Genomic DNA, 20,958 nt, shown 5'->3' on the forward strand with positions numbered 1-20,958 from the left:
CTTTTGCTACGGTACCGTCGCCCACTTTGGCCGTCGCCCACATGGTCCGTCGCCCACTTGGTCTCGCCCAGATGTCGTGTACCGCTACTGTGTCTGATATCTTCCATTCTTCCAGAGATATATTTAGCTATAAATCCTGCTGGATTTTATGTCAGCGACCAGTTTTTGATCAGACTTGGATTTATGTTATTTTAACAACCAAATTTGGATTTGAACTTCTGCTGATTTGTGTTTCATTTTGGGCAGTTTTGATTGAGTTGCCATCCCAATTGGTGGAATTTTTTACTTTTTTAGCTTGTGCTGCTCAAAGGTATGGGCTTTGCAGTGAACCATATTTTTTTCTGGAATGGTTACAGGTTACTCATAGGCTAGATATGAAATAATAGATATTGCCAAACTTAAGATCCCGTTTTTAGCTACAGTTTATAATAATTATAGCTAATATTTCAACAATCTTTTTGTATAGATAGTACAGATATTCATAAGATTAGTTTTATGAGTCAACTTTAGGTGCTGCTATAATTTAAATAATAATGAGCCAAACTTTCAATGGAAATGCACCTAAGTTTATATGTGACCAAGATCAAAAGGAATTAGACACAAAGGTGATGACTTATGCTTTACTTTGTTTCACAGCTATCTGGCGGAGCTACAGTAAATTTATATAACATTAATTTGTAGAATTGGTTATTTAGCTTGTTTGTACTATTCAAACTGTGTTAATATTTATTGCTTTGCGTAAATAACAAGTTAGATAGAAATCACTAAACCAAACTAATATTTAAATGGTTTATCTCAACTTATAAGACAAACGTCAACTATAGAATATCAACTGAAATACATCAAGATCTTTTCAAACTTTTAAGTCAATATTGTGCATTGCAGTTTTTCAATGATCCAATCCATGGACACATTCAACTTCATCCTTTGCTGGTAAAAGTTATAGACACACCTCAATTTCAAAGGCTTCGACACATCAAGCAATTGGGAGGAAATTATTTTGTCTACCCTGGGGCTTCTCATAACAGATTTGAGCACTGTATTGGGTAAAAAGGTTACCGTACTTGTTAAGTGAACTTCATGTTTAGCAAAATATTAAGGCTGAAAAATTAAGTGCAACAGACTATTTTCTACTAAAATGACTGAATCAGAGAATGAGAGTCAATATGTTTAGTTGGCATTTCTGCATTTTTATTTTTTGAGTGTTCAGCTTTGTGGTTTGCCATGGTAGACCATACAGCTTAAAGTAGTGCATCCCATTGTGTGCTAACAATGAACCAATTGTCATGGATTTTCTCTAGTTTTTCTTGAAGCTTTCTTAACTTGTACACTTCAGTATTTATCCATTACACCTCATGTTAATACAGTACCAGTCTTAGTGAATATTATTTGAGATTGATCTTTTGTATGATATTGTTCTGTCAATTTTCGTATGTGTGCCCATTAAAAAGTTACGCTATGTGGAATTAAAAGTGTGATTTTATTGTAATGTGCACTTCACTAAATAGATGTTTCTTCTTTATGTAGAACATGCCATCTGGCCGGAAAATTGGCCCGTCATCTTCAAGATAAGCATGGCCACAAACTAGTGGATGATAGAGATATTCTCTGTGTTGAACTGGCTGGCTTGTGTCATGATCTTGGTAACTATGGAATTATCATTTTCAAATGATACCAAGCAACACCACTACCATTGATCATAATTCAAAAGAAAACAGAAATTGCAAATGCTGTTGGCTATTTCGAACATTTACTTCCTATCAATCATCAGAAAAACTGAATTCAGTATTTGTCCTTACCAGTAAATTGCTATGAGAACTATGCAAATATAGAAAAGCGAATTTCTTTTGTTGAAAATTTGCTGATGTTAAGTAAGGTTAGTGCTATTGCCTGTTGATTCATTAAAGTGTTCGTCGTTTATGAGTGATATATTACAATATTAAATTTTTAGGTCATGGACCGTTTTCCCATATGTTCGATTTGAAATTTCTTCCAAAACTAAAGCCTTCTCTAAAATGGAAAGTAAGATAATAATTTTTATTTCAAAATGTGAGAACAAATTTGAACTATTTTGTGTTAGCAATGACTTGATTGTTCCAACCATATGGAGCAAATGCCTCAAAACCTGCTTTTGCATTGACTTTTTTGTCATATCTAGGCGTATGACTGGTGACTGACGTAACATGGTTGGGAAGGAAGTCCCTTCAAGTATCTTGTCAAGACCACAGCTACGTTTTCTGTACATACAGATCAGTGGTTCTCAACCTTTTTGTCTTAGTAGACCCCTTTTGGTGCCTTTGAAGCGGTCGCAGACCACTAAAAAATTCTATTTGAAATTTTGGTATATCACATCTCCTCATCGAATCATATGTTACATAAGTTTCGAAACAACACACTTAGAAGAATTTGCTGAATTCGCAACTCACTTGACTATTGATGAAATTGTGTTATGAGCTATATGTTGGTACACAGGGCCAAACATCAGTAATCTGTATGCTCATTTGATGTTTTTCTACAAATTTTATCAAAAGTTAATAGAATACTTGCGACCGTTACAAAGAATTTCTCTTTTTTTCATTTGTAATTAATATTAATTTGTTTTAAATTACAGCCATTGCAAAACTGTGAGTGGTGTTAGACTGCTGACCAACGTTTGCATTTCCAAGATAATCATTGATCAACAATCTGCTATCTCAAAAGAATTAAGTTGAACATTTATTATGATTTTTTAGTCAAGAAACCAGACCTTTGTGCAATGTCTTTTGCAATTTCAAACGACGCACTCGTGTGTTGCGACTTACAGTTTGAGAATCACTGCAGGCTAATACATAAACAAAGCACAAACAATTTTTAAATTTTGTAATTTATCAATCATGCTGAAAATCATGCTTCACGGTTGAGAACCACTGGTAATCTGGTATAGATGTTAATCTGACATTTTTTTGAACATACTGTACAAACCTTTTTACTACTCAGTCTCGCAGCCGGCTGTTATATTAATTGCTTGGCATATGTAGGCCCGGGCCATAGTGGCTGTTTAACATAGAGACTAGAAGAGCATTAATGTTGAAAAGCTTAATGATTGATGATCACCAGTTCATCATAGTATTGATTGCAGCACGAAAAAGGGTCCTGCTTGATGCTTCGATACTTGATTGATGATAATAAACTGGAAGCTGATTTTATTGAATGCGGTTTGAAACCAGAAGTTGACATTGTATTCATTGAAGAAATGATTAATGGTGCTACCGGCAAAGAAAAGGAGGTGCCTCACCTTTATGAAAATTATTAAGCATGCCATACACTTAGAAAATACATTAAATGAACTGGTTGTGGTGGTTAGCCTACAATATCTGTACATATAAGAAAGAACTTTATGACACATGATTTTAAGTCCCCTGGGTTGTAAGTTGATAACTGATCAATTATATTCTCTAATTTCTTTTTTGTGCGGTTAGGGATGGAACTATAAAGGAAGAGATCAAAACAAAAGCTTTTTGTATGAGGTACCGCATGCTTTGCCATTTGTGTAAACTGTGTGCACAAGATTATGTCTGCAATTTTTTATAGATTTTGCAAGTGGTTTATGACAAAGTCGGTTAAAACACAGTACATATTGTTTATTGTAATCATTTTTAACCCTTTTTCGAAAGTTTTAAGCTTTTGTCTTGTAATATACTTTCTCGCATTGCATCCATCCCATCCACAGATTGTGTCCAACGAACGAAATAAAGTTGATGTCGACAAGTGGGACTACTTTGCTCGCGACTGTCATCATCTGGGAATCAAGAATAGTTTCGACCACAATCGCTTCATGAAGTTTCTGAAAGTTCTCACGGTTGAAGGAGAAAATCCACAAATTTGCGCTCGGGATAAGGTGAGATTACCAAGCAGTTGACCAGTAATTTCGTCCATTAATTCAATGTCTTCAGATTTTGTGGCTTTGCTCTTCGTTTGCTCTGTAAATTCTGTATTTAAATCGTTAAATTGGTTTGAAGTAATGAAATTTTTCATAGAAGTTTATTTTCTTTAAAAATCTGTTGCAAAATCACACGGAATTAAACACCGTAAATTTTTTGCTTTAACTACAGTATTACTCAGCTCAGTTACGCTATCAAATTGTGGCTCAACGCCCTTACGAGTGTTGTACGACGCACCAGGCTGTTGCGACGCACAGTTTGAGAGTCATTGTGCTAAATTGTCTTTCAAAATTGCTACTGTGTCATTTTTTTAATTGTTTTTACGGTATGCTTTTCACAAATTATGATTTTGTGGTAGCCTAGCTTAAACAAGAGCTAAGGACATGTTGGACAATTGTTCAGTTGTTGACGGCATATCACTATCCACACTCGCGATGGGTGATCTGTTAAAGATTATTATCTACTTCGAGCTCATTGCTTAACCATAATAAGCGATAACACTTTGGAAATCGTGGTCTTCCGATTTGTACATTAGAGTCAAATCAACTGAGAGTTGAAAGTCACTTCACCTTGTCTTATCCTTGATTGAACTTGTAGGAAGCTTTTAGCTTATACGACATGTTTCACGTCCGTTCCACGCTGCATCGTATCGCTTACCAACACAAATGCAAGCTTGCCATAGAAGCCATGTGAGTGAAGGCACTTTGCTGCACGACCAAGATCTTGCCATAATCCTGCTCTTGCCAATTGCATTGTTTGCCTGATTGCGTTTTAATTGTTCATGCTGGAACTTCACAAGATTTACTGCGATTGAAAATAATGGCATGTTAAATTATTCTAAAAGGCTTTTTTGCTAAACTTTTTATACAATTATTGTTACACAACCGGACTTCACATTATTTCGTCAGACACAAAAAATATTAATGCGAAGAAATGTTTCGATTGTTTTCTACGTCGAAATTTGATGACGATGGCTCAGTGCTGCGCCGAAAACGTTCACTTTGTATGTCTGCAGGCAATACTGTTTGGTCTGATTGTGTTACTTCGTTTGATATGTTTATGGCACAATAAAGTAAGGTCTTTAGCAAAGCTCTATACCCAAGTCGTTCAGAATTGACAAATGCAAAATGAGGTTACAAAATATTTAATACACCACTTAGCAGACACTTTGTGTTTCCAACAATTTTTTTGCCTCGAAGTTTAATTCAAAAACTTTTCTTCAAAGAATTAAATTTTTTGCATGTTGCGTGGTGTGACACAAGAAATGCATTGTGAATGTGCCAACACAGCTTGTTTTGATGCATTTTGCGACTCATATTAAACCTTGAACCATCATTTGGCATTTTAAATTTACTTTGCCTCACACGGTACAAAAAAGAATGCGAATTATTGTGAGATAAGCAAAACTAGTATGATATTTGAGTTACAGTTTGTTTGGCGATTGGGCCAGTTTTGCTACAGTAGCAAGTTGTAGTCGCATCAAATAACATCGGTATTCAAAGTGCGGCTGTTCATCATTTACGTCATGGTGAAGAAAATATCTGGAAACTGCTACTGCAGTACTGAGACGAGATAACTAATTAACTAGCTTATCGAGCTATAGTATACTTCCGCCAAAGTTTTCAAAGCAAAATAAATATTTATTGGCTCCATTTGTCATTTTTGCTAATTTCGGACAACGCCTACTGTTAACGTAAACACTAAACACATGTGTCACTTTTTACAAAATGAAAAATGCATCACAAATGTTAAAGCTTTCAATTTCTTGGTGACATCACCTGCTGGTAGGAGGTAGCTTTGTGAAGACATCTTGGTCACGTGATATAGCTTCACAGTTGGATAACGACAGTAAGTCTTGACAGTTGTCAACTTGCCAAAAAGTAGACGCAAAGGTTGGTTACAGGCCAATTGCTAAGTTACCAATTACTGTTTGCTCCACGTTGGCAGTGATTGACGTTGTTTTGCAATGCCATCGCCGTCAACGTGGAACCTTTTTCGCTATAAATACCAGTTCATTTGTAGTGTTGTTCATTCGCAATTCAAAAGTTGTACTGAAGAGAGCTAAATGCTCGAAATCCGGATATACAACAAATTCATGCTGTGTATGAATCGGAATTAAAAGCGAATTGAAGTTCATCTGGTCCTTTGTCTCCATTCATAGAATTTGAGCATACGCTGACGACGACGACGACGACCTTTAAGAACCCACCCAATTTCGGACCATTTTCATGTTTCAAGTGCTTTACCACGAGCAGTCGTGTTGATGAAAGTTTTGTTTTTCAAACAGGAATACATTAACTTGTATGAGATGTTCCATACACGAGGTGTATTGCATAGACGGGCTTATCAGCATAGAGTTGGCACCGCAGTTGAGACTATGTAAGTTTAGACGTTACTACTTTGACAAAATTCCGTCTTTAGTCGGTATGGTTTTGGAAGTTTTGCATACTGATGAATCCAGGAAAGTTGCTTTCCACTGCCAACCAGCGAACCTTTTTGCCGTATACGTAGAAAGATTAGTTGTTGCATTTGATTTACTGTGAAACCAAATACTGTAGCACATATTTTTTAGTGTGATTCGAAGGAATGCATATGGCATATCCAACATTTTACTTTGTTACTCCTACCATGTCATGTGTAAGTAACCAGTTTGATGTGTTACAAACATAAATTCCCGTTTGTGTTTTTGGGCAACGCTTTCAGCTTCTGTATTTTTTGACATGCGTATGAAAGCGCCCTGTGCAGAAAAGAAAGGTTTATGATTATCTCGTACCCTCACACTACTCCCTCTATTTTTCTATAATCTTTTTGTTTCATGATCTTAAAATACAGGGGAACGCATCATATATTGCGAGTAAACATAGGATGATGCCGATTACAACGACAATGAATGTAGTTAATTGTGATTTTTACATTCACTTTGTACAAAGCAATCAATTTTTGTCTTTCTGTATCTAGCAATACCTTCGATTATGATTACATGTATGTTTTGCATAAAGTATGTAGCTCTTTTTGCAATGAACACGATTACCTGCATATTTTTTGAAATCAATTACGCTTACATCATGCTCGACTTGTAGCGCATACACTAATCAGCATCTGTTTGCTCTGTTCATACTTTCACGTGAGAGTTCTACTGGACCAGTCTTTGTGGTAGCCACTCGCCATTTATCTAAAAATTTACATGTTTTGTTAAAGTCATCCTTAATGGTTCAAAATAAGTGGCAAAGAATACATAAACAGTTGAACACCACAAAGGAGAGCTTGGAAATCATTATGTAGAAGAAGTAATTTTTCTGGCGTCAGCACAAGGCTGAGTACTAACTGTAGAACAGCGAGCATTGCGTACGCTAAACAATACAACCATATCGGTTTAACCTTCACGTTAGTCACAAAGACTTTTCCAAAAACAGACGTTTCTCGGCAGTCGAGTGTAACAAGAAGTGACAACGATTCTTGCTATACTCGACTGTGGAGAAACCTGTGGGAAGTTAGTGTCAAACAACACATCTCCCATCAGTCGCGTGTTGTTTGACAATAATTTCCCAAATGTATCTTCAGTCACAAACTCTGCGCTGCATGTCTTGCGCCAAGAATCACCTGTTTGAACGTGACCTGCTCCTCATTCCTGTGACAGTCAATTCCCACATGCTCAAAGGGTAGACACAACTTTCTGCAACCGCAAAGATTATGTTCACGTTAGAAACTGCATTAGACTAGCTGACGTCACAGTTATGTTAATATAGTATTATATACCTACGTAGAAAAACGTAATCAGAAGAGAGTCGATAAGCAATACAATTATTTTTATAAAGTATAAGCAAACCGTCTGACCCCATCGCCTTAATAGGTAATTTTGGTGTGCTTTTTGAGAGGTTATATGCTATTTTGTATATTTTTCATGTTATTTCCCAATGGCTAGCTCATGTAGGCTAGTCGCATGGCAAGAAACGCCTCTGCTTGGTACGTAACTACTATGCTCAAGATACTTTGATGACGACTCGAATGACGTGCTCGTATGCTTATTAGTTTTCTGGTTGTAGCTCACCAATTTGTAGACCAGTTTTTTTTATCCTGGGATCATTTTGCATTTTTGCAACTTACGAATATTGTTGTTCACTTGTTCTGGTAATAGTTGGTTTCCCTAAATTCTAAAAAGGGTATGCACAACTGCACGTTGCTTGTAAAGCTTGACATTTTGGTGATTTCACAGTTCAGTGGCTTTTTAGTTTCTTTGCCAATTTCACTTGCACTTTTTCTTCATTTTTTCGACTATACCCATGTTTTTTGTATAATTTTGTATTGTGACTTTCAACGTTTTCTCAATGCAACTCTCCCGCTAATAATAATAATATAATTGATCGATCCATTCGTTTGAGATTCCATTGAAGTTTAAATTTCAAAATCAAAAACACGTGTTTTGAGACAGACTACTAAGATTAATATCTTCGCGGTACAGTAGATTTTTCTTCCCAAGGTTTATGCCCAGTATTAGAAAATTTAGGATAAGTGGACTGACAGGCAAAGGAGCCATTCTTAGTGTCCGATTATACTTTGATAATGCTAGTCTTGGAATCTTATTTTGTTTTTAAACTTAGAAGAGATGTAAAGGGTTAAACTTTTTGCTGCTACAGGATATGTGATGCTCTCACCCTTGCCAACGACTTTATTCAATTTGTCGGAACAAACGGGAAGAAATTCAGCATTGCCGACACCGTCAATGACATGGAGGCGTTTATGAAACTGACTGATCACGTGAGTGTCGAATTGGCTGTGTGGCTGCAGTGGTTGTCGTGCCATTTTTTTGACGATCAATTCCATGCACATTTCAAAGATAATTTGTTTCTGAAAGATTACAACTTAAGTTCATTGTTGAATACTTTCCTAAAACTCTTCGCGTATTCAGAGTATCGCAAACGGTTAGCTTCAACTTTTACTCAAACGAAACATTCAATTAAAGTTGTAACTTTTCTCTTCACAAATCAACGGCTCGTCTATGTTCAAATTTACAAACTTTTATCGATGTATTTTGTGTGTTCGAACCACAGGTGTATTATCAAATCCTGTATTCTACTAATGAGGCGGAGCAAATGGTCCAAGCGCGAGGTATCCTCAATAGAATCTTACGCAGAGACCTCTACAAGTATGTGGGCCAGTGCAAACCACCACAGGGTGTTCACATCAATCCCTCGGTAAGTTTGTAATGATGAAAGTCACGCTACACTGTTAGAATTATTGCATGTCACAGCAGACACATTTTTCTGTTGAATGTCATCTCTCAAAACTTGTGGCGCTGCTTTTAGTTCCATGCGGTTACGTAAAAAAAATTAACTATCTACTTATCAAAGCTGTAGCCTGTCTGCTACAAATTTTCAAAGTGGTCACAGGAGACCAGGGTTTCAAATTGCAACTAAAATAGAAATCCAGTTTTGAACCAGTTATTTCAAAGCTGTCTTAACAAACTATCAGCAAGTTTTAAAACGTCTGTTATCCTTTGATGTCGTATGTTGCTTGCTTGTCTGAGACGTTGTATAAATGTGAAAAAGATTAACTTTTACACTTTTTTTCAACAGCACGAAGAATGTGAAAATATTCAGAAAGAATTAGCAGAATTTGATGACGATCTGTCATATGACGACATTGTCGTAAATGTAAGTGTCAGAGCATTAGCTGTTAAGACTATAACAACACAGGATTTTTGTTACTAAATTTTCATTCTTTTCGGTATAAGAACGCAAAAGTAGCAGCTTCCGACTCGCAAACTTCAATTCAACCATGTCCGTCATTTCGTTCGTTTCAAGCAATGAACTGTGTAAATGTTATTATCATCATTGATATTGTCACGAACGCATTTAATTTTGTTAATTGCTCTCATTCTTACGGGACTGACATGAGGGGTCATGCTTTTGAGCAATGGAGAATGCCCTGACAAGCTTGAGCTGAACTAAGACTAGTGTTTTTGTTAGAAAGTGGTTTGAATTAGTTAATTGTCATATGAATTATTTTCTTGTGAATGCGCGGATTGCATGTCCAATATAAACGATTTTGAAAAGGAAACTACTTCCGTTCCGTTTTTTTTTTTTTTTTTTTTATGCTATTGCTTAATGTTTTCACAGGTGCTGGCCAAACGGCTAAAATGATTGGATTGCTTAGTTTTATTTTGTGTTACGTTAATTCAACGTACTATTGCTTCACTTTCTTTGTTCTTTTTCCAGGTGAAAAAGATTGACTTTGGCATGAACGACCGCAACCCCTGCGACCAATTCCGCTTTTACTCCAAGCAGAATCCCAATGTGCCTTATCAAATCCGGCGGGAAGAGATATCCCGTATGCTACCCGACACCTTTGAAGTAATCTTTAAACAACGTTTATAACGTAAAACAACCTAAAAATGTTGCAGGTTTACGTCATGCTTTGACTCATAATACCAGACAGCAAATCAATTATTATTTTTTACTGTAGTTTTTACGTTGCATCAACATAGAAAGGCGTTGAATTGCTGACTGGGATAGCCGTCGTCCTTTTTTTCACAAAATTTTGAGGCTAAATCAACTGTTGCGTGAACAATGAGCATGGCATCTTGGTTCGATTCCCTGTCTTAGATTTTTTCTGATTGTTTCCAAACTTTTCTACAGGATTGCGAAATCCGTGTCTTCTGCAAGACTTTAGAAAAGCGTGAAGTTGTCAAGAGATGTCTTAAAGCTTGGTGTAAAATGAAGGATTTCAAACCTCCAAATGTGAGTATAACTCTGTGTCAATAAAATCGCTTTCACATCACGTTTGATTGTGATCACTCTTCATCAAATTTACGAAAGCTACGTTTTTAACCATCATTTCGATTTTTGCATTGCGACCTTCCAGTATCTGCGCTTATTCTCTGACTCGACTGATCCAGACACCGACGGCCTCATAAGAATAAGTAGTCAACATTTCCTTTCATACAAACTATGCATGGTCGTTTCGTTTCGAAAGTCTGTGCTTTAAGGAAGCATTAAATCATGTGTTGAATCAATGTAACATCGCTTTTTTGCAACAGACTTTGCAGTTGGTGGGGTCTTCTCTGACGCCAATAAAACAAGAAAAAAAGCGACGTTCGACCTCTGCTGACCAGATTCACTCCGCCAAAAGTTTAAAGTTTACCACGGAGAGCGAAGAACTTGATTTTTAGTCAAGTTATCAGCTTCCATCGTCTAGCTAAGTGACTTCATTGTTTACATTATACCAAATATTTAAAACACTATTTTCATTTATATACCACGTTATACATGCATTTATTTACCTGTTATTACTGTATCCGATCTTTTTATTAATGCCTATACTTGGACAGTAGGAGATGTCTGCAAATGTTTGCATTTTAACTATCCAACTGACTTAAAAAATGCGATCTTCTTTTAATGGTTTCGATACTGCATTTCAACTTAAACTATTCAATGCTTTTATTGCGTGTAATATCAAAACGAATTCTATGCATCTGCATTGCTTAGGTAATTCTTATAAACGTTTTTTTGTATGTGAAACAAATTGCCCTCGAAGTAACATTTCTTCATTTTTTCCGTGTGTTTTAGCTTTGAAAATTAGCTTGCATTAAAACAACGAAGTCTGGTGATGGGAATTTTAAAAGCTTTATTGTTTTTTTGCCACGCAATCTTTTTATCAACTTGATCATTTTTATGCATCTTTTTCAAACTGCGCCAAAGATTTCTAAATTGCAATATTTCCTGCCCATCTGTGCTCGGTGTTTGCTTTTGAATGAAACTTCGCTCACCCATCCTTGGTTTGTACCCCACTACATGGCGAAAACGATTTTTTTCTATACCAGCAATTGTCAATCTCCTTCACTTCAATCAATCCTTCGCATCTATCTATTGTCTGACCTTTTCTACCCGTCTTTCACATGCTGTTTCCACATTCTTTTTGGGACTTTAACGTTTTCTCTCCCAATCCGCTTTTAAATCTATTGTCTCGCTTGAGAGATTTCTCTTCCTGTCTTTTCAGCACATTAGTCATTCCATTTGCTCTTGCTTAGTATACACAAAAAATATTTTACATGTGAAAAATATGGCAAGATTCAAGCAACGTTAATTCTGTCATTGAGTTGTGTGCTTGAGCAACGCGATTTGGTGGTACCGAGTTGGTAGAAGAATTTTCAAGCAAGTTTTAACTGCAAACACGAATTGCCAACCTTGTGACCGGACATACGTCAGCGGTCTAAAGCATCTGTTCTACGTCAGTGGTCTGAAGCCTCTGTTCCAAAAAAAAATTTCAGCCAAGATAGAGATGTTCAATCAATATTTTATAATCATAATTAAAAGTTTGATTTTTTACTCTGTAACTTAAAGCCCTTTTACTTGCCTTGTATATGTATGAGACGATATGGTTTATTATATGTGATTTCTGTTAGGTGTGTGCGTTCATCTTTTATCTTATTTACCGCATCATTTATTTTGTTAGTTCATTTTTTTAAATTTTATATCGACATTGACCCAGGCAGCAAAATTCCTCATTTTTAAATTTTACGTCTGCAGACATTGAATCAATGTAAAAATCACGGATTTTGCTGTTTTGGAAGTTGGTATATTGAATTGCGTAGAGAGGAAATTGTTGTTTGTCACCAGCGTTGAAATTTGTTGATAATCATTTTTCGTTTTGTTTTTTCTGTGCTTGTTGCGTCAACGTGCTGTATGCCGACTTGTCCTGTTATCATAATATAATGCAAGGTACCCTACTGTTGGGACTCTGGGCACAGTTGATTTTGAATATAGAAGAAAGCCTTAGATCAGTGTTAACTCTTTTTTTGTACACTTTTTATAGTTGCGTATTTTGCAACAGTGGATTGCTGTCATCGGTTGAGCTATCGCGGTCAAGCTAATGCGATCAAGGATCTAGTTTATCACCAGAAGCAATTTGGATAATACATGTCAGAATGTCCATGTTGTAGGCCAGGGGTATCCAAAGTTCTGCCCTCGATATGTTTTTGTATGGCTCGCGCCTGTTGTTGCACAATATGTTATTTTGGCCCGCAGACACACAGAAATCGCACAAATTCAACTTGCATATCTTTTAAAAAAAAATAATGAAAACAGCATTTTTTCACTGGCAAAGCCTGGCGAGTTCATTGTTGCGTCATAATTGCGAAATTTGCTATTATTGGCTGGAGAGCAGGGATGCCAGCGACGAATTTCCAATAAACTTAGATTGTGTGTTCAAAAAAACCCAGATGAGGTGAAAAAAACCCAGGTTCAGAAAAAATGTAGTAAAGTCGTTAAAAGTACCTGCATGTGCTTTTAACACCACTTTATATCATCACACAGAAGCCCCAGAAAGCTGCAAATAGTACGGTAACACGTAGCCTATATATAATTAGGCTATACAAATACGGTATACATGCTTATATAGTATTGGTAGTTATTATGGTAGCCTATATATAACTATATACAAAAACAAATGGGGTTCCTGTTCCAATAAGTCTATTGTTCGTCTACCAAGGTGCTCAGCTGACATGTTCCTATAATTTTCAGCATTGTTTGACTCTATTTCTCCTAATTTTCTGTGCATGATGTAATCTTCTCTGATGAAGAGACTTAAAATATTGTGTAGAAACCATAAAATACAACTTGTGCAGATGAAAATGCTCACAAAGGAATTCCAGGTTGACACTATTTGCCTTTTTCAGAACATATTGCAAAAAACGAGCATATGCTTTGTTCCACGATTAACAAGTGCATCATAAATCCGTTTTGCACCATCAACCTTGTCAGTCTAACATTGAGACTGAAAATACAAAACCAGCGCTTCCCACTGCTCTAATATGCTGCTGATGATCTGTTCTCGAGAAAGCCACCATGTTTGTGCTGGTTTTGGAATTTTATGTTGAGCTGCATAAGCAACTTTTTGAATCAAAGAAAAGTTACAAACCGAAAAACCTAAATTTACCCAAATTTGAAAAAAAACAAACTTAAAACCCAGATGTAGTAGCCTAAAAAAAAACAGATCTAGGTGGAAAAACCTAGCGCTGGCATCCTTGCTGGAGAATATACAGTTGAGCATTTATTCATTTTCTTGCTAGCAAATTCAACGACCGCTTTCGAGATTTTGCCCCAACTGTAAAGGATAGTATGATTGGGTTCCAGATCACCTGCAACTAATTGAGCTTCTCCTCGAAGCCGACAGCAACAACTTTTTCTCGTGCCTTTTTCCAGTGGCTGGATAAAAACAAATTTCCAGAAATGCGAAAGCTTGCAAAGAACATGTTGAGCTTGTTTGGTTCAACATAAATGTGTGTGAGCTGACATTCTCGGCTGTGCACTTGAACAAGATCCGCTTAAGATTAAAGCTGAGCGACTCCCACTTTTGGACCAAAGCTCGATAAGATGTTAGGATGCTGGAATTTTTTTTAAAGGCCCCGGAAATTGAAAAAAAAACGCCGCATATTTTTTTACAATAGTGCTTTTGCATCCAGTCCATTGCTTTGTGGAAACAACGCCTTATCAGGCAAAAACTACCTATATTGATTGGTAGCCACTTTAACAAGAAAAATTCAGTCATTGCTACTGAAACTTCGAACCAATCATATAGGCTATGCTACGTTTTCCGTGACATGAAAAAGGGCGAAAAGAAGATGCTGCAAAGCAAATCAAGTGATGGATTCATTGTCAGCTGGTTGTCTTAGGGGTTAAGGCTAGAAAGTAGTCATTTTCATGACGTGGGTTGGATTACCACCCCTACCACTAAGCTACTCATTTTTCTTCTGTAACTCATCATCATTAAGTTCCTTCCTCTCGTCGAGGGTTGGAGGCAATGAGACGCCAAGTTTCTCTGTTGTAAGATTTTTCTACTGCAGTTTTGTAGTCAAGTCCTGACCAGTCTTCAATATCATTAGTCCAAATTCTTGGTGGTCTGCCCCTATTTCGTTTGCCGTTCATTTTTCCTTCTAGTAGTTGTCTTTGAATAGAATTATTGCGAATCATGTGGCCAAAATATTTCAATTTTCTTGATTTAATTGTTTGTAGAACTTCCATGTTGGTTTGTATTCTGGATAGTACATCTTTGTTTGTGATTTTATCCTTCCATGAAATTTTAAGCATTCTTCTATAAATCCACATTTCAAATGCCTCAAGTCGTTTAACCATCTGTGATGACAGTGTCCATGTTTCTGCATTGTAGAGTAACATAGTCCATGTATAGCAATTCGTTTTCGAGTGTTGATGTTAATTTTGCGTGTTGTTAATGTCTTTTTCATTTTTACGAAGTTGTTTCTTGCTATTTCTATTCGTCTCAATATTTCCGTATCGCATCTGCCATTTTCAGTTATTTGTGTGTCCCAGATAGGTAAAGCTTTTGACTTGCTCGACCAGCATTCCGTCAATAGCAATATTTAAACTTGGTACATTTTCTTTTCTTGTAATAATCATCGTTTTCGTCTTGTTTGTGTTGATTTTCATGTTATATTCTTTTCCAATATTGTTCACTTTTTCTATTATTGTTTGGAGAGCTTCTGCTGATTCCGCCAATAAAACAGTATCGTCTGCATACCGTAGGTTGGATATGTTCATACCTCCTATGCTGATACCCTCCATTCAGTGGCGTACGCAGGATTTTGTCAGGGGGGGGGGCCATTGACAGTAGCGTATAGCCATAAATTTGTAAAGGGAGGGGTTTGACAAGGGCGGGCGAAGCCCGACAGCGTTTTTGCCTGAGAAGACACCCAGCGGCGGGGGGTCTGGGGGGCCTCCCCCAGAAAATGTTGAAAAATTACTTTGAATTTGGTGCATTCTGAGAGCATTTTCAACAAAAATGTGGGTATGAATATTCCTGTAAAATGGTGCTGTCAGGTGGCATAGCAAAAGGATAAGACCATGTTTTCTTCGGCATTTTTCGGAAATAAAGCCAAGTCTCTATGTTTTCTTGTTGCTAATTCCTGGCTGAGATGTTTGAATGTTTGGTATTGGCAAAACTCGCTCTTTTAATGCAATTTTGTTTAAAATTAGGCAAGTTTTTTTTAGACTGAAAGCATCATTCCCAAGCAAAAAGAGACTGAAGGCATGATTTTCAATATCGTGATGTCACACGCGTGCCAAAGGGGGGGTTGTAACCCCCAAACCCCCCCTGGCTACGCCACTGGCCATTGATATCCCAGACGTCTTCATGATATCCCAGTATGGTTTTAGTTTAGACTTCATCCATTTTTTTCTCACTATAATAGGCTTTCAGAACACTATGCTACATTGGCATACCTGGGGTGGGGTTGGTGGATTGGGCCATGTATTTCGTATTAGCTTAGTCTATAGAGCAACATTGTTAATTGCTCTGACAGTACAATCCAAAACATATTAAATGCCTTAATCTACGTCGTTAACTACTAAAACATTTTTAGGGGGGGGGGCCATGGCCCAATGGCCCCCCCCCCCCTGCGTACGCTAGTGCCTCCATTCCATCAATCTGTCTGAAAATCATTTCAGTATACAGGTTGAATAGACATGGAGATAGTATACAACCCTGGCGAACTCCACGTTTTATGTCCATCGCACCAGATAAACCACCTTCCATCTGAATAAATGCCTTTTGCGTCCAATATAGATTAGCTATCAGTCGCAGATCTTTTCCATTTAAACCTATATCAGCCAAACATTTCATCAATTTTTCGTGTTTAACTCGGTCAAAGGCCTTTTCATAGTCTATAAAGCAAGTATAAACATCTTTATTGATTTGGTTGTAACGTTCACATATAGTTCTCATATTGAAAATTCCTTCCCGTGTTCCCTTTCCAGGCATAAAACCACTTTTAGTTTCATTAATTTCATTTTCGATGATTTTTCTATTTCTTCTAAGAACGACTCTTAGCAAAATTTTTAGTATATGACTCATCAGACTAAGGGTTCTAAATTCTGTCCACTGTGTGGCTTTTGGCTTCTTCGGCAGTTTGACAAGAATGGATTCATTCATTTCTAGTGGTAGCCTATGTGGCCATTCATGTAGATGCTATTACATAAGTTATAAATAAGTTATGTTTTAGTCCTTCACAATCCAGAGCTCTTATCATTTCCGTTGTTATTTGATCTTTACCAGGAGCTTTATGGCTTTTCAATTCATTTATGGCTTCATCAAATTCAGATTCCAGTATGGTTCACCTTCTTCATTATTAATTATTTCTGTAACTAGGCCTACTAAATAAAGCTCAAAACAAGAATTAACTCTCTGGCTGAGTCCGTGAAAGGTCACAATTGGACGGTATAGCTTCTTATAACATGTTCTGATTGGTTCGAGGTTTCAGTGGCAATTTCTGAATTTCTTCATGTTAAAGTGGCTTTCATATTGATTGATTAAATGTTTATCCGCGGACTGGGAAAGCTTCTAGCAGAGCTTAATCCTGACAGTTTCGCATCTGGTTTCGCATAGCCTACTTGTAGAGGCTTTGACTCACTGACGCAGGCCCGGTCACCGAGATTGGCAAGTGAAGTTTTCGATTGAAGTGTTGTTGCAGGGGAATTATTCCATCCATTAGATGCCGCTGAATGGAGAGCAGTCCAGGGACGCCGGAAGCAGAGGGGAAAGGAAAGCGGATGCTCCCCTGCCCTCAATTTTTCTGTGGATGGAGGGGCAGGGGGGCAATGGTGCCCTTTTAAGGTCATGTAAGCTACTGCACATTTTGCAATACGATATAACAATTTTGGCTATTCGCTTTTAGCCTAATTATAATCTTTCGTTTTCGACCCAAAATAATATTCACGACACAAAATTTGGTATCGCAGTAGGTTAGCCTACATCATTATAACATAGCATGATACCCTTTAGTGCCATTGTTCTTTGTATACCGGACACTTGTAGGGGAAGGGAAGGTAATTTGATACACTTTTAACATTTTTGCCTGTTAACTGAAAATTAGGTGACACAAACTATTCATTTTAAGCTGAAATGAAAGTCTGATCCCTTACACATTTTTTAAAAACATTTTTATTTTTATATTTTTGTTACTTTTTTTAAATTGAAATTTTAAAAACGGTACTAAAATGTATCAATTTACCTTCCACGGAAGGTAAATTGATACACCCGGAAGGTAATTTGATACAGTAAAACTAATAAAGAAATCCCCCTTGACAGCAAAGCAATAAATGAAAATTTTATATGTGGTTGGCGTGCTTGGATGTAAAGATGACTGTTGAGGCCTATGTGTGCGGCGAAGCTTCTGCACCGGGATGGACATGGGAAGGATCATTGGCTAGAGTTCTTATTTAAGGGGGGTGCTTTGCGCTTTTCTCATTTTTTGACAACTGATAGCGTGTAGGCCTACGAAAGCCTATATAATAGTTGTTTCCCAAAGTAGCATGTCTTGTTAATAAAGAATAACTTATTTAAATCAACTAGATCAATGACAACATCTATTACAGTCACAAAAACGAATTTAATATACTGTATCAATTTACCTTCTCCACATGTATCAATTTACCTTTTTCATAAAAAGTTATAAAATTCTGATTTTTGTATGCTTGGATGCACATTGCAGAAAAAACGTCACATGCCCTTGAAGCCTTATCAATGAACTGTCAAATGAGTTTGGTTTCATCTTTCAGGAACTTTTCTTTAATTTTCCAGACGAAAATAATCATGAGTTAAAAATTTTACGAAAATACTCAAAAAACACACTGTTACAATTTTATGCCATAAAAACACGAGTTAGCTGCATGGTGCAATTTTTGTAGGCATTATTTTCACAGATCTTCCACCTAATGACAATATTTTTGACTAATATTATTTGTACATTTCTGTAGGGGGGGTGTATCAAATTACCTTCCGTATCAAATTACCTTCCCTTCCCCTATAATTACTCGATGATGAGCTCATGGATAAGCATTATCGCTAGGCTATACCTTGACTGAACAAATTGAAACTAACATGGTCATGGATTATGTGTTTTTATAAACTACTTCACATGTTGGCAGTAAATATTTGAAAAAGTTATCGAGAGTTAAAAAAATGATCATTTTTCAACTAACCCCACTCTCCCCTATATCTTATCTTAAAACTCGGGCTTAAAACTTTAAAAAAATTGGCCTTTTAGCAACAAAAGTGCTCTTTTTTCATAATCGTGCCCCCCCTCCCCCAGCCAAAAACCGTTACGGCGCCCCTGCTTTTAGCCTAATTATAATCTTTTATTTTTGCCTCAAAATAATATTCACGGCACAAAATTCTGCAACAAAGTAGGTTACATCATTACAACATAGCATGATGCCCTTTTTTGTATACTGGACACTTGTATCATTAGGCCTACTGATAGTGAACTGGTAGATGAGCATTATCGCTATATCTTATAGTAAAACTTAAAAAAAAATTGGCCTTTTAGCAACAAAAGTACTCTTTTTTCATAATCCTGCCCCCCCCCAAGCCAAAAACCGTTCCGGCGCCCCTGCTTTTAGCCTAATTATAATCTTTTATTTTTGCCTCAAAATAATATTCACGGCACAAAATTCTGCAACAAAGTAGGTTACATCATTATAACATAGCATGATGCCCTTCTTTGTAGCCTATACCGGACACTTGTAAGTTATCATTACTGATAGTGAACTGATAGATGAGCATTATCGCTACCGTATATCTTATCTTAAAACTTTAAAAAAAATTGGCCTTTCAGCAACAAAAGTGCCCCTTTTTCATAATCTTTCCCTTCCAGTCAAAAATCGTTCAGGCGCCCCTGGAGCAGTCCTTAACTCGGGGTAGTGGGGAAATGGTGCCAATGAGTGAGAAAACGCTCATGACAAAATTTGACATTCGTAAAAATTGTCTTGAGCCTCTTCATGGGGCCCAAAAATCGAAAAATGGGGTCAAAAACGCATTTTTTTTCAAAAATATTTTTAGTTTGGTTAGATACAGTATTGTTTAGATATATCTAATTAGCCTAAGAAAAAAAATTGGAGTCATTTGAACTATTCCTTCAGCTTCCTCACAGCTTCTGAAAATTTTCATTGCTCATTGCTCAAGAGCACACCCCGAAAGTCGAACCAACGCCGCTTGATCTTGCAGCTTCTTCGTTCCAGAATTGAAGTTAAAAATGAAAAAATTGATCTTTTTTTACATGCTTTCAGTCTTTTGGAGTAAACCAAGAATAGATGGGTTATTTTAATTGCTGCAATATGTGTAACGCTCGGGATCTTTTTGATTTTTTCGATTTGGTGTCACTAGCGTTGATGGGGTTATTTTGGCTTGCATTCCGGTCAGGGATGCAATAAAAACGACGCTTTTTCATTCACTAACTTTTTTCAACATACATTTCATCTAACTTCTGTATTTTTGCAAAAGAGCCCTGGTTGTTTTCTTATTACGACTCGGTTTCTCAGCCGCCTGCCATCAAACTACCTTTGGCTTGAGCCCCAACGTTCCCAGTCAACACGATGAGTTGCTTCTGCTTACCTAGGTTGAATTCAGGATGCATTTTAATATTAATAATATCCGGTTTTGGTATCTCCGCTTTTTATTATTGTCCGAAAGAATGGGGCAAGCTTTTTTGAGCTGCTTTTTGGCGCTGGTTTGTTGATTTGGACTTCGGACTGATAAAGCATTTGAAAGGGATTTCTAGTAGTTTCATATACTTGTTTTAAACCACTGACAGGCCTGATCATCGAGAATGGCAAAGTTTTCAATTATTGACGTGTGTTGTCTGAAATTTCCTATCCACTAGTCACTTGTTTTTTTGTTGTTTTATTATCTTTATCCTGCATTGCGGGAAAGCGGACTTGAGCGCTATACATCGGTGTACGCCTTCCGACGTACACCTGACCCACGCTGCAGCCGACTGCAATGTCTGTTTCCGGTTGTCTACTCTACTTATGACTTAAATTTGGTACTACCCATTACTCGAAATCGATCACTGGGTAGAGGCAATTATCGTAAAGTTTCTTGCCCAGAGAAACAACAGCAAGTGCGGGTGGCTGGAGTCGAACATGCAGGCTCTCGACTGCGAGCCCAACGCGCTAACCACTCGGCCACTACGGTGGTCATGCTGAATAGGGCAAAGCCTGACCCACTCAGTTTGTGACTTTTGTTTTGA

The 20,958-nt window shown here is 37.1% G+C and overlaps 1 protein-coding gene across 2 annotated transcripts; it reads left to right on the plus strand.

The window, feature by feature from the left end:
- Positions 1-470: 470 nt before the first annotated feature.
- LOC145767494 (deoxynucleoside triphosphate triphosphohydrolase SAMHD1-like) lies at positions 471-12,647 on the plus strand. 2 transcript variants are annotated; one of them, XM_082579328.1, is made up of 14 exons: positions 471-605; positions 886-1,046; positions 1,528-1,643; positions 1,952-2,022; positions 3,119-3,265; positions 3,459-3,506; positions 3,710-3,877; positions 6,208-6,299; positions 8,555-8,675; positions 8,969-9,112; positions 9,494-9,571; positions 10,136-10,270; positions 10,556-10,657; positions 10,957-12,647. In XM_082579328.1, exons 1-14 carry the CDS (start codon positions 534-536, stop codon positions 11,086-11,088), a joined length of 1,587 nt encoding a protein of 528 aa, XP_082435454.1. In that variant the 5' UTR covers positions 471-533; the 3' UTR covers positions 11,089-12,647. The 2 variants fall into 2 exon arrangements, with proteins under 2 accessions (XP_082435454.1, XP_082435455.1); XM_082579329.1 differs by lacking the exon at positions 3,459-3,506.
- The last annotated feature ends 8,311 nt before the right edge of the window (positions 12,648-20,958 follow it).

The sequence above is a fragment of the Aplidium turbinatum genome, chromosome 3 (assembly GCF_918807975.1).
Source record: "Aplidium turbinatum chromosome 3, kaAplTurb1.1, whole genome shotgun sequence".
Classification (NCBI taxonomy): Eukaryota; Metazoa; Chordata; class Ascidiacea; order Aplousobranchia; family Polyclinidae; genus Aplidium; species Aplidium turbinatum.

What these genes read in the sequence shown, in the direction of transcription:
- LOC145767494 (XM_082579328.1), top strand. Translation starts at nt 534, where the DNA reads ATGAGCCAAACTTTCAATGGAAATGCACCTAAGTTTATATGTGACCAA. An exon ending in AGATTTGAGCACTGTATTGG is followed by an intron (nt 1,047 to 1,527) that starts GTAAAAAGGTTA and finishes TTCTTTATGTAG; the next exon opens with AACATGCCATCTGGCCGGAA. An exon ending in GGCACCGCAGTTGAGACTAT is followed by an intron (nt 6,300 to 8,554) that starts GTAAGTTTAGAC and finishes TTGCTGCTACAG; the next exon opens with GATATGTGATGCTCTCACCC.